Source organism: Bos mutus, chromosome 4 (genome assembly GCF_027580195.1).
Source record: "Bos mutus isolate GX-2022 chromosome 4, NWIPB_WYAK_1.1, whole genome shotgun sequence".
Taxonomy (NCBI): domain Eukaryota; kingdom Metazoa; phylum Chordata; class Mammalia; order Artiodactyla; family Bovidae; genus Bos; species Bos mutus.
Window position 1 is genome coordinate 21,744,300 of NC_091620.1, and position 14,793 is coordinate 21,759,092.

At 38.5% G+C, this 14,793-nt stretch overlaps 1 protein-coding gene across 2 annotated transcripts in view; it reads right to left on the reverse strand.

Moving 5' to 3' along the window:
* The window catches only part of TRIM24 (tripartite motif containing 24), a 117,136-nt gene that overhangs the window by 59,298 nt on the left and 43,045 nt on the right, over window positions 1-14,793 (reverse strand). For both annotated transcript variants that reach the window (XM_070369207.1, XM_070369206.1), the window contains exons 2-3: window positions 6,815-6,933; window positions 2,605-2,752 (exon numbers count right to left, since the gene is read on the reverse strand). In XM_070369207.1, coding sequence (XP_070225308.1) covers window positions 2,605-2,752; window positions 6,815-6,933 — 267 coding nt within the window. The remainder of the gene's footprint in view (window positions 1-2,604; window positions 2,753-6,814; window positions 6,934-14,793) is intronic.

Genomic DNA, 14,793 nt, shown 5'->3' on the forward strand with positions numbered 1-14,793 from the left:
CCACATTAACAAATTGAAAAGTAAAAACCATATGATTATCTCAATAGACGCAGAGAAAGCCTTTGACAAAATTCAACATCATGATAAAAACTCTCCAGAAAGCAGGAATAGAAGGAACATACCTCAACATAATAAAAGCTATATATGACAAATCCACAGCAAATATTATCCTCAATGGTGAAAAATTGAAAGCATTTCCCCTAGAGTCAGGAATAAGACAAGGGTGCCCATTTTCACCATTACTATTTAACATAGTTTTGGAAGTTTTAGCCACAGCAATCAGAGCAGAAAAAGAAATAAAAGAATTTTAAAACCACAACACAACAAGACCAAATGGAATGAATCCTAGCAAGGCGAAGATGGCTCAATACTGTCATAGCTTCCCCGCTCCCATCTCCTTGAGGTTCAAGTCATCTGGGCATCACAGTAGATGATGGGTAGTCAGATACCCTTGCTTGGCTTGGGACATCCTGGTTTGTGCCTGCTCTTCAGGAATAATTATATTATTATAATACCTGATGTAGATAATTAACATGTCACCCATTTATAGACTTCTTTTATGTATGAGGAATTTCGATTCTGACCCACAGTCATCCTCCTAGCACTAAGTCTCATCATGATCAGCCTGGATGATTGAGAAGTCCGCAGAAAGCACCACATAAAGACAAGCCTCTCAGACTTTTTCATCTCTAGAGACCTATACTTCATTTTAGCTGCTTATTCCATTTCATATACATCATGGTCTCACCCTAGATTTTCTATCGTTTGTTAACTATTTCATTTCTGTAATCATAAATTCAAATATTCCACTTTTAATAACTTCTACTTTCTAACTTTCCAATTCTTCAACTACTCTCATTATACCTCACCGATATCTCTAGTCCCTAACTGCTTCTTCTATCCTAACAACTTCACTTTCTCTCTACAGTTAAAACCCCAAATTCTTCATGTCAACACATGCCATTATCTGTATCATTTACCCAGTGGAAATCCAACTGAACCCCAACCATAAATAGTTCAATTCTTCTCTATAAACATCAGACTCTGGAGGACTGACAGAGGAAGTTTTAAGTGCTATATCAAATGCAACCTCGATGCTACCAAGTAATTTTATTTCCAAAGCTAGAGCTCTCTTTCAACAGACGTTATTTCAAGTATCCTCCATGTCCCTTACCTTTTAAGTCCTTAATTCTTCTAATCTCTTTTTCAGTAGACATTGGACTTCACAGGAAAACAAGTCTTTCTAGTACTAATCTACTAAATTTATCTGAGACTATACCTGGCCTTTTCTCTTTTTTCTTCATTGGTGTTCTTGGACATTATATCCCTTTTCCTGTGTCTCAGCACTCTTAGCCCCATCTCTTACTACTCTTCTTGCATCTTACTCTCAGGTACAATCAATGTTCTCCCTCTGGAAATTTGTGCATGTGCTTCGGTTTTCTCCACCCTTCTCATTTATGTGATGAACTTCTATTTACCCTTGAAGTCCCAAATGTGGCTTTCAATGTAAACCCCCAAGTCTGCGTTTGGTACTCCTTTCATGTGCTCCTACAGAATTTATGAGGTTAAACTATGATTGCTAATCTGTTCATAGTCTTCATCATACTGATACTTCCTGGAGGGTAGGAAGTACCCGTCTTACTCGTTCATCTCTTTAATCTAGCAAAGTTCCTGGAATATAGAATAGACATTCAAACCCTTTGTTGACTCAGTGAATAAAAAAGCAGTGAATTAATTTTTAAACAAAAATATATTAATGAGCCATAAAGATGAACAAAGAGCTGATAAATATTACAACACGGATAAAACCTGAAAACACTGAGGTAAGTGAAATAAGCCAGACATTGAAGGACAAACACCATATGATTTCACTTGTATGAGATATCTAGAGTAAGCAAATTCATAGAGATGAATCATAGATTAGAGGTTAAAAGGGGCTGGAGAGGAGAGGGGAATGGGCAATTACTATTTATTGGGTACAATTTATCTTGGGGGTGCTAGGAAAGTTTTCTAAATAGTGGTGATGGTTGCGTAACGCTTTGGATACAATTAATGCCACCAATTTGTACACTTAAAAATGGTTGGAATGTCAATTTTTAAGTTACATACATATTTTACTATAATAAAAATGTATTAGTCAAGTTTACATTATAAGCAACACAACAAAAATGCAGAAACCATCATTACATAAAAAGCAAAGCTTTAGTTACCTATATAATAAATATCATGAAACAGGTTTACTACGAGAATATCAGTGAGAAAAAGAATTGTAAAACTTCTTTTAACTCACCCCTTGTCATCTTAAAAAGAAAGAAATAGAGAAATTTTAAAAGCAACTTTTTTTTAGTTGTACATTCATACCAAATCAAGGCATTTATAGGAGGAGGGTTGTGAGTAAAAATAATGCAGAATAATACTAAATCTACTTAACAGTTACTTACCAACATTTACAAGTATTCAAATTCAACTACAATAGACTTTCTCATATTAAAAGACAAGAGTATATTTAATGTTTACAACTGTATCAAAACAAGTTAATATGGGAAGGAAAGAATGACCTGGGAAGGACAGAGAAAAAATGAGTTTTAAAAACTAATTTATTACCTGGAGATACTTCCTCTTTCTGTCTCACAGTGTGGTCTTTTGTGAATTTCACCCTTTGATGAGCTCTGATGCATGTCTTGCAGAGCCATTCAACACACTCTACGCAAAACCCATTAGCTTCTGCATTGTCCTCACAGCTTGTACATACCTAATAAAAAGAAACATGTCCCATCAATTTTTAAGAATAAAGAAAAGGTGGTCTCACAACTAACCACACATAAATGAACCCATACTTACTAGTTGAGTAGTCTTAGGCAGTTTTAGAAGGTTCATCTTAAAATAATGGCAATAACATGAACTTTACTAAGTGGTTATGAAGAATAACATGGGGGAAGTCAAACATTATTGGAATAATCACACTAATACAAAACTACAAATTGAAAAGTGCCATAAAGGAAAGGTATGAGAAACTATAAAAACATATGATGGGGGAAAGTCATCTTTGAGTAGGGTTCAAGTGTTGGGAAAAGTGAAGAGAGATCACCCAGACAAGGCTTTCTCTAAAGATAAAGATAAGAAAGCTGAGTCATCAATTACTGGTGATGGTCTTCTAGACAGAGAGAACAGCATGCCAGATCAGCAAAAGGGCAGGTATTTCTGCACAGAGGGAAGTAGGAGCCCTTTGCAGTGCTACAAGTGGAGATGAATGAAGGAGATTTGGAAGTAAAACTGACTGGTTTGGAGGATACACTGGATATGCGAGATGAAGAGACAGCAAGAGATAGTACCTTTCCCCCCAGCTTGTATAACTGTGTAGATGTTAGCCCTCTTTTCTAAGAACAGATATTAAAGTTACACAACACATAAACAGTCCTCATAACACCATTTATGATTGGGAAAAAATGTTTTCCCCTCAGTCAGTGGTTTACATTAGTCAAATCCCAAATATCTGGATAATACTTCCACAAACCCAAACTTGCTCTTTCTCAGTTCTTGCTTTTCACCTTTCTAACATCATTTGATGCCACTCTTATGCCCTAGAAATAATTTTGATTCCTTGACACTTCCACATCCTCTTATCTCCTGGATTGCCTCTCTGGATCCCACCACTACTCTTTCTCCTCTGGATTCTGTAAATTTTTGCTAGGTTTAAAGACTGGTCTCATCCATTCCCTCAGCTTCAACTATCACCTCTATAAGGATGTCACCCAAAACTTAATCTCTACATTCTGCAGCAAAAAGGAGTAAGGGATTTCTATACATACTTTTAGGGAAGGATGTCCACTATAAAAAGTAAAACCAAAAAAGCGAAGTGTTAAAGCATACCATATTACTGCTTATCTAAGAAAGACGCAGATGAGCTGGAATGACTTATTTGCTTAAATCTTTAAAATAACATAAAATTACTTATATTATAAAACAATATTAAAAATGCAAGGATAAACCATAAAAGAAATCAAACGGTTAGCTGTAAGATAAGAGAAAATATAGGGTAGGTGAAGATGGAGATAGAAGTTTGAGTTCCCTGAAAACATTCTGTTTCATAGATTTTTCTTTGGAACCAGTATATGAATATTTTATATGTAGTTTTACAAATTTCAAATTAAAAAAAAAAAAAAAAAAAGTTCAGTTCAATTCAATCGCTTAATTGTGCCTGACTCTTTGCGACCCCAAAGACTGCAGCATGCCAGGCTTCCCTGTCCATCATCAACTCCTGGAGCTTATTCAAACTCATGTCCATCAAGTTGGTGATGCCATCCAATCATCTCAGCCACAGTCCGCTCCTGGACTCATTTTTCCTGACTGTATAGAGCTTCTCCATCTTTGGCTGCAAAGAATATAATCAATCTGATTTCAGTATTGACCATCTGGTGATGTCCATGTGTAGAGTCGTCTCTTGTGTTGTCGGAAGAGGGTGTTTGCTATGACCAGTGCATTCTCTTGGCAAAATTGCTAGCCTTTGCCCTGCTTCATTCTGTACTCCAAAGCCAAATTTGCCTGTTACTCCAGGTATCTTCTGACTTCCTACTTTTGCATTCCAATCCCCTATAATGAAAAGGACATCTTTTTTGGGTGTTAGTTCTAGAAGGTAGTGTAGGTTTTCATAGAACTGGTGATCTTTAGCTGCTTCAGCATTAGTGGTTGGGGCACAGACTTGGGTTACTGTGATATTGAATGGTCTGCATTGGCAACGAACAGAGATCATCTGTTGTTTTGAGAATGCATCCAAATACTGCATTTCGGACTTTTTTGTTGACTATGAGGGCTACTCCATTTCTTCTAAGGGATTCTTTCCCACAGTAGTAGATCTAATGGGACAGGGGTGCCTGGTGGGCTGCTGTCTCTGGGGTCGCACAGAGTCTGACACAACTGAAGCAACTTAGCAGCAGCAGCAGTCCATTTTAGTTCATTGATTCCTAAAATGTCAACGTTCACTCTTGCCATCTCCTGTTTGACCACTTCCAATTTACCTTGTTTCATGGACCTAACATTCCAGGTTCCTATGCGATATTGCTCTTTACAGCATCAGATTTTACTTCCATCACCAGTCACATCCACAACTGGGGGTTGTTTTTGCTTTGGTTCCATCTCTTCATTCTTCTTGGAGTTATTTCTCTACTGTTGTCTAGTAGCATATTGGGAACCTACCAACCTGAGGAGTTCATCTTTCACTGTCCTATCTTTTTGCCTTTTCATCCTGTTCATGGGGTTCTCAAGGCAAGAATACTGAAGTGGTTTGCCATTTCCTTTTCCAGTGGACCACGTTTTGTCAGAACTCTCCACCATGACCTGTCCATCTTGGGTGGCCCTACATGGCATGGCTCATAGCCCTAAAAAAAAACTAAAGCCCTAAACAAAACCATAAACAAAAGCAAAATGAAACAAATGAACCTGCCTATCAAGTGGGTGACTTAACCATATAGAGAAGAATTACTTAAGTAACCTTAAAACATGATGATTTGGTTGAATATCTCCAGTACATACATTTAGTAATTGTTACCTTGTTTTCTGTTTTGACAGAGACAATTCTATAATTTCTACTTTCAGTACCAACTCTGTCTTCACTCTTACTCTGCAAGTCTCATTTATGCTTAACGAGCTGCTTCCACATTAGATTCTAGCAATAGGTGGTACTGGAGGAAGACTGCAATGCCAGAGGGAAAGATCATCTTAGTTGGCTTCCTATTTGCTCAACTTTTCATCTACAATTCTAGATTTGACTTAAAAATGTCAATATATCCTTGATATATTTTTCCTTTTTCCTTCCTCTTTTAAAAATAAAAAAGCATTTGCTGAATCATTCTCTTGAAAATCATAGAAAAATTGGCCAACAAAGTGCTCAGGAGCATCCATATTGTGTTCTCTAAATACCATTTCAGACTAAAAGGAACCAAGGCTCTCAGAAGAACCAACTCCTGCAGGTTGCAGGTATAGAGCAGAAAATGAACAAGATCTTGTCAAAATAGAAAGCAAGGAAGATAGCAGTGACTACTGGGATTGTGTTGGAAGGACTCAGGAATCCTCACTGCCAAGATGGCACAAATTTGAGCACCAATAAGAATAACTACAACACATTTCATGTTAATACTCCATGAGTTAGTTCATAACAATAAGCACACACACCACTCGTTAGTCACCTCTGAAGAATGCTAAGAAAATAAATCACTACTCTAAAATTTAGCAACTCAAGGGAAAGAATTGAGCATTTATCTACTTTTCCTGTAAACCTAAGAATCAATGAAGGATGCTTTTCTCTTCCTATTCCAGTTGAGAAATAAAGGAGAATGACAGAATAAAATGTCATCCTTTTTCAAAGTCTGAGTGAAATATGGAATCCTGGCAGTGATCACTGATGGCCATTAACATCAGAAAAAAGACAACCAAGCATCACAATCTTTCTGCTTGAAAGACACACAGACATATGGATGGACATATTCTTATATCCTCTTACCCAGTGGGACTCAAATATAAACCAGCCTCTACATTTTTATCACCAGTTTACACAAAATACAGCAGAGAGGGAAGCATGTCAAATGACTTAAGAGGTGCACAAAATTCAGAATAAGGCTAATTTTACTGGACTAACAACCCAGTTTACCCAGCAAATATATTAAAAGGGAGGAAAAGAAAGCCAAGCAGGGAGAAGGGATAATTTGAAATTAATTAAAGATATGCTTGAGACAAACCAACAAAATGCATGATAAGTTCTCCAGTATTCTAGGCTGCCACATTAAGAGGAAGCAAGATACTCAAGACTTAATATACTTACCTGATTAGACTTTTCTACTGTACTGCTGGGAACCTCAGTAGTGTCCTTCACAAAAAAGTTATCTATGATGTGTCTCTCTGCACACTCTTGGCTGCAAACGGGACACCGAATAACTCCAACTGGGAAAGACAAAATTGTATTTTTAACTTTTTTTTTTCATTGACACATAATTGACATAACACAGTAAGTTTAGGCTGCACAACGAAAGAAATTGATGTCTGTATATATTGCAAAACGATCACCACAAAAAATCCAGTTGAAATCTGTCATTGTACACAATTACAAGTTTGGTGTTATTTTGGTGGTGAGAACTTAAGATCCACTCCCCTAGCTCCTTTCATATATGTGATAGTTTTATGAACTATAGTCCATACTGTACATTACATCCCTAGGACTTATTTTATAACTGGAAATTTGTAACTTTTGACCCTTTTCACCCATTTTGCCCACCCCCAACAGCTACCTCATGCAACCACCAATCCTGTTGATATCCATAAGCTCACATTCTAAGTTTTAAAACCAAATATGGAGTCCTAACCCAACACATCTCATCCAAACTGCGAATGGGTTCTTTTACAGGTCTACTATCTTCAAATTTATACCTGTTGTTACTTAACTTAAAGCAATTCACTTTTATGTACATATATGAATTTTACACGCAGGTGCACCATGTGTGTATACATATAGTGTGTGTGTTTATGTGTATGTCCCACACTAGTATATTAAATGATGAAAAAATGCTCATAACTTTAAATGAGATGCTCTTCTAAATAAACATCCCCTCGGGCTATTCTTTTTATTGTTTAGCAACTTCTCTCAGAGAGATATGCAGAATCATATGGACCCTCCTAAAGGAATTAGAGTTCTGGTTCTCTCTGGGCCTACAAGATCGGGATTGCTAAAAGTGGAACACAGACACACTTATTTTGTTTAAAATATCCATGGGAATTCAGAAAACACTAAATTTGCTTCCTTTAAGTGCAAACAGTGTTCCTTTGGGAGAGGGGAGATCTTTCACAGTGCTTGTCCTGTGTCCCTTTGTGGGAGTTGTGAAACAATAAATGAATGAATTAAAATCTAAATTTTAAAAATCTTAATTAAAAAACTAAAACTATTTCACAATAATAAAAAATATATTAAGTACTTAGGAGTAAAGTTTTGAAAATGTGTAAGGCCACTGTGTAGAAAAATGTTAAGCTATATTTAGAACCATTAACAAAAAATACCTAAGTAATGAAAATACCATGTTCTTGATGGTAAAGGTGCCAAGTCTCTCCAAACGTATCTATAGATTCAATACAGTTATACACATGACAGATGTGGCGCTAGAAATTGGTGGGAAAGGGGAGGAAAACTTTTCATGCTGCTACAGCTCTCTACAGTGGGAGAGGGATGAAATTAGATCCCTGCTGCTGCTGCTGCTATGTTGCTTTAGTCGAGTCCGACTCTGTGCGACCCCATTGACAGCAGCCCACCAGGCTTCCCGTCCCTGGGATTCTCCAGGCAAGAACACTGGAGTGGGTTGCCATTTCCTTCTCCAATGCATGAAAGTGAAAAGTGAAAGTGAAGTCACTCAGTTGTGTCCAACTCTAGCGACCCCATGGACTGCAGCCTACCAGGCTCCTCCATCCACAGGATTTTCTAGGCAAAAGTACTGGAGTGGGGTGCCATTGCCTTCTCCAGAATCAGATCCCTACTTGACTTAATTCAAAATTTTGGATAGGACAGATGAAGAAATTTAAAACTTTCATGAGGAAATAGAGGAAAGTATCTGTGTAACCTTAGAGCTGGAATAAGTTTCTTAATCAAGAAAACAAAAAGCAAGAGCACAAAGGAGAAATGAATGAATTCAACTTCAGTAAAGTTAAGAACTACAGTTAGGCAAGAGATTACCATGAAGAAAATGAGAAAATAAGCCCTCAATTGGGAGAAGGTATAGATAGAACATAGAACTGACAAGAAATCAGTAATTCAAATCTGTAAAAATGTGGCAATGCACTTCACAGAATAGAAAGATTGAATAAACATGCTTTTCCTTATTCCAGATAAGCACAGCTAAAGACTCTACACATTCTATACAAAACTGAGAAAGGCAGAGAGGAGGCAGACTGTCTAGAGACCTCAGGACCTGAGGAATGACAATGGTGAGTTTGCTGGGTTTTCTTTTAGCCTCATATATGCTAAAGTGGGAGCTCATGAAGCTGTAGTCTCAGAAACACCAAAAGGTAGTTAAAAAAAAAAAAAATCCACAAAAGGGTGCTCCCTCTACTCAAAGGACCAGGAACAGGGCAGTCTGGCAAGACAGAAAACTGACGCCTAACCACCACAGAAAAAAAGTATTTCCTCTCCTACCAGCAAAGGTCCAGTGGGAAGCTTCAGCTTCTACCCTGGCCAAGCAGAAACCAGCTGCCCCCACCATTCCCTGCTGCCTGTGTCAGAGAAGCCTGGTGGGGAGCTAGGGCTTTGGTCCTCACTGGGTGGTAACGAGGCCCCCAGCAGTGCCCATGGAGATGACGTGAGGAGCCTAAGCGTTTATGTCCAGAACAGTAATCAGGTACTCCCCTGCCTCCAGGCTGAAGGCCTGGTGTTAAGTCCAGACTTCCATTGCTATTTATCAGTAACCTCCCTCACCCCTATATCCCTTCTCCTTTGATGTGTCAATGAAGAACAGATGAGAAACACTAAATAGGCACCCATACCCCTACCATCCGGGGAGGTATTAGCAGTGCCCAGTGGGAGCATCAACTTCCACACCATCAACCAGTGAGGAGGAAGATCTCTCACCAGGACAGCAAGGGATGCAGCGCAAGAAACTTAAGACTTCAACCTCCACCTCACAGAAGCAAGAAATAATAAATGTAAGAGCAGAAATCAATGAAATTGAAAAACTGAAAGTCAATTCAACAAAAAGTTTATTTAAAAAGGTCAATAAAATTAACAAACCTCCAGCAAGACTGATAAAGACAAAGGAGAAGACACAACTTACCAAACATAAGGAATAAAAATGGTGATATCACTACAGACCATAAGACAGCAAAAGGATGACAGGGAAATACTAAGAACACTACTCACACAAAATGACAATATAAATGAAATGGACCAATTTCTCAAAAGGGACAAACTACTATAAAATAATTTGAACAGCCATTTAATTATATGGAAATCAGCTCTAAACAGAATTAAATACTAACAAACATGTATAGTACTAGTATGCTGAAAACTACAAAATTTTGGAAATCAAAAGAGATCTAAATATATGGAGAGACAATGTTCATGGATAGAGATAATCAATGTAGTAAAAAGTAATGTGATCTACCAGTTAAACAGAATTCCTAATAAAATCCTAACAACATTTCCTTTTGCAGATAGACAAGATTGTTTTAATATTTATATTAAAAGGCAAACGCACTATAATAGCTGAATGGATAATGGAAAGGAGAATAATAAAGAATCACTATCCAATTTCAAGACTTACATAGCAGCAGTAATCAGGAATGTCCGTTATCGAACATAGGATAGACACACAGGTAAATGAGAAAGCATAGAGACTTGAAACAGATCTACACAGGTAGGGCCAACTGATTTTTGCACCTTTATGCTGATTAACTACAAAATGTTGATAAGAGATACTGTTCATGGATTGAAAGATTGTTGTTGTTCTTGTTCAGTTGCTCAGTCGTGTCTAACTCTTTGCGACCCCATGGACACCAGGCTTCCCTGTCCCTCACCAACTCTTGGAGCTTGCTCAAACTCATGTCCATTGAGGTGGTGATGCTATCCAACCATCTAGTCCTCTCTTGTACCCTTCTCTTCTTGCCTTCAATCTTTCCCAGCATCAGGGTCTTTTCTAAGGTGTCGGCTCTTCACATCAGGTGGCCCAAGTATTGGAGCTTCAGCATCAGCCCTTCCAATGAATATTCAGGACTGAGTTCATTTAGGATGGACTGGTTGGATATTCTTGCAGTCCAAGGGACTCTCAAGAGTCATCTCCAATACCACAGTTCAGAAGCATGAATCCTTCGGCGCTCAGCTTTCTTTATAGACCAACTCTCACATCCATACACGACTACTCGAAAAACCATAGCTTTTACTAGACGGACCTTTGGTGGCAAGGTAATGTCTCTGCTTTTTAATATGCTGTCTAGGTTTGTCATAAATCTTTTTCCAAGGAGCAAACATCTTTTAATTTCATGGCTACAGTCACCATCTGCAGTGATTTTGGAGCCCCAAAGAATAAAATCTGTCAGACTTTATTTTCTTGGATTGAAATGCATCACAGTAAAGATGTCACTTCTCGCAACACTGGTCTGTTGGGCTAAGTGTATTCCTATCAGAATCATAGCAAGATCTTTTTGTAAATATAGATAAGATTATTCCAAGATTTATGTGGAAAAGGAAAGGAACTAGAATAGGTAAAACAATTCTGGAAAAAGGAAAATATAGTGAAAAGAATCACTATCCAATTTTAAGACTTACATGCAGTAACTTAGACAGGATGGTATTGGCAGGGTACATGCATAGACGAATGGAATAGAATACAGCAGCAAGAAGTACACCCACACAAGTGCAACTCATTGTGACAGAAATGTGAGAACAATTCAGTGGAAAAGGGAAGACTTTTCAACAAAAGGTTGAAACAACTGGGTACACATAGGAAAAACTGGACTTCAACTTAACCTTCACATTTTATATAAAATTAACTCAAAGTGGATCAGTTTTAAATATAAAACATAAAACTAAAATCTTTGGAAGAAAACAGGAGAAATCTTGAGAACATAAGGCTTGTTGAAGGTCTTAGATATATCAAAAACCCAATCCATAAAAGAAAAATATGGATGAATTTTATTTCATCAAAATTTAAGACTTTTATTCTGCAAAAGACCTACAAAGAAGATGAAAAAACAAGCTACACGCTGGGATAAAATATCTGCAAACCACTGATCTGACAAAGGATTCACATCTACAATGTATAAAGAACTCTCAAAACAAAAACAAACAACCCAATTAAAAAATGGACAAAATACACAGAGGATATGCAATACCAATAAGGTATGGACATGGCAAATACGCACGTGATAAAATGCTCCACATCAATAGCCATCAGGTACTAAATACAAATTAAGATCACGATGGGTTATCAGCACAGAGCTATTAAAAAATGTTGAGGTATTAGATCTCTTACACATTCCCACGGAGAGTGTGAAATAACAGAGCCATTCTGGAAAACAGTCTGGCAGTTTCTTAAAAAAACACTAAACATAACATTTATCATATGAATCAGCAATCTCACTCCTGAGCAGAAATAAATTTAAGTTCACACAAAAATCTGAACTGCCACTGCTGCTATTTAGTCACTAAGTTGTGTCCGACTCTTTTTCGACCTTGTGGACTTCACAATCTTAATTGTTACTTGAAAGGACCCAAATCTCCTTTAATAAGCTAATGGTTAAATAAACTGTGGTACATCCATACCATGGGATAACAGTTGCAATCAAAGGGAACTAATTATTGATAGACACAGCAAACTGGATGGATCCTAAAGGCATTAGCGTGAGTTTTTTAAAGAGTCAATTTTGAAAGGTCTTATGAATGATCTTACATAACATTCCCCAAATGACAAGAATATAGACATACGAAACAGATTAGTACTTTGCCTGAAATTAGGGACAATGTGGCCTGGGGAAAGAGGGTATGTTTGACTATAAAGAGGTAACAAGAGGGAGAGCTTTGGTGATGGGATTGTTTGGAACTGTTGTGCATCTTGACTGTGAGGTTATATGAATCTAAACATGTGATTACTTTGTAATCATTACTTTGTCAACAAAGGTCCATCTAGTCAAGGCTATGGTTTTTCCAGTGGTCACGAGAGTTGGACTGTAAAGAAAGCTGAGCGTCGAAGAACTGATGCTTTTGAACTGTGGTGTTGGAGAAGACTCTTGAGAGCCCCCTGGACTGCAAGGAGATCCAACCAGTCCATCCTAAAGGAGATCAGTCCTGAATATTCATTGCAAGGACTGATGCCGAAGCTAAAACTCCAATACTTTGGCCACCTGATGCAAAGAGCTGATTCATTTGAAGAGACCGTGATGCTGTGAAAGACTGAGGGCAGGAGGAGAAGGGGACGACAGAGGATGAGATCATTGGATGGCATCACCAACTTGATGGACATGAGTTTGAGTAAACTCCAGGAGTTGGTGATGGACAGGGAGGTCTGGCGTGCTGCAGTCCACAGGGTCACAGAGTCGAACACGACTGAGCGACTGAACTGAATTGAACACATGTGATAAAGTTGCATTAGAACTATACTCACTATTGTAACGATGTTCATTTCCTGGATTGATATTGCACTGTAGTTATATAAGAAGTAATCACTGGGGAAAAACTGGGTGCAAAGGACCTCTCTCTAACTTCCATCAATATATTATTATTTCAAAATAAAAAGTTAAAAAAACAAAGCAAAATAACTAACCTTTATTTAGTGCTGTTCTTGTATGTAGTGTTTTATCCTCATACAGAGGAGGAATGAAGATTAGAGCCTTGGATTAAGTTGACCTCGGTCACACAGTAGTGGGGTTGTGATCTGAACCCATGGCCAAGGGACCACAGAATGCAGGCTCTGTACTGCCACACTTTACAAAAATGTCATAGAAAGCTATGGGGTCACAGACTGCATCACTGTGACAGATGAATTAAGAACCGAAGTTGTGTATGGTGGTGAATTTAACCTGTTACTACTGCTGTCACTTCAGTCGTGTCTGACTCTGTGCTACCCCATAGACGGCAGCCCACCAGGCTCCCCCGTCCCTGGGATTCTCAAGGCAAGAACACTGGAGTGGGTTGCCATTTCCTTCTCCAATGCATGACAGTGAAAAGTGAAAGTGAAGTCGTTCAGTCGTGCCCAACTCTTAGCAACCCCATGGACTGCAGCCCACCAGGCTCCTCTGTCCATGGATTTTCCAGGCAAGAGTACTGGAGTGGGGTGCCATTGCCTTCTTGCTACCTCAACAATACTTTGTTACCCATAAAAAGTTAGCAGGTAAACATAATTTCTATTCAAGTCTGAGCACACTTAAAGTTCCTCTGTACAGACACAGATGCAAAGAATGGACTTGTGGACACAGTGGAGGAAGGAGAGGGCGGGACAAATTGAGAGAGCAGCACTGACATTATACACTGATGAGAGCCAGTGGGAAGCTACTGCATAACACAGGGAGCTCAGCTTGGTGCTTTGTGATGACCTAGATGGGTGGGGTGAGCGAGAGGCTCAAGAAGGAGGGGATGTATGTATACTAACAGCTGATTCAAGTTGTTGTATACCAAAAACTAACAACACTGTAAAGCAATTATCCTCCAATTAAAAAATAAAATAAAGTTCCTTTATACAGACTGACAGAGATCAGGATCTGGAATATATCCTTCCAGAAATTAGAGTGATTAAAATCTGATTAACTAAAGAAAAATAATTCTGTGAGAAGTATGGAGATATTTTCTTTAATCATTCATCACTGTGTGCTCAATGGCCATAGTTGTTTCTTTCTGGTATTTATAAGGTTGTACATGGTGCATAGATTCCTGTAAGTCTGTTTTCAAATATTACCTTTGATGACCCCTGCACGCCCCACCCCCCACCACTCCCCACACATTCCTGCACAAGAAATTCCCCTAATCCTGCTCTGATTCTTCTCTCTCGGGCAGCTATCCTTCTGTTTCATTTATATTTATTTTTATCATCTGGCTATTGGCCCCACTCCAGTACTCTTGCCTGGAAAATCCCATGGACGGAGGAGCCTGGTAGGCTTCAGACCATGGGGTCGCTAAGAGTTGGACACGACTGGGTGACTTCACTTTCACTTTTCACTTTCATGCATTGGAGAAGGAAATGGCAACCCACTCCAGTGTTCTTGCCTGGAGAATCCCAAGGATGGCGGAGCCTGGTGGGCTGCTGTCTATGGGGTCACACAGAGTTGGACACGACTGAA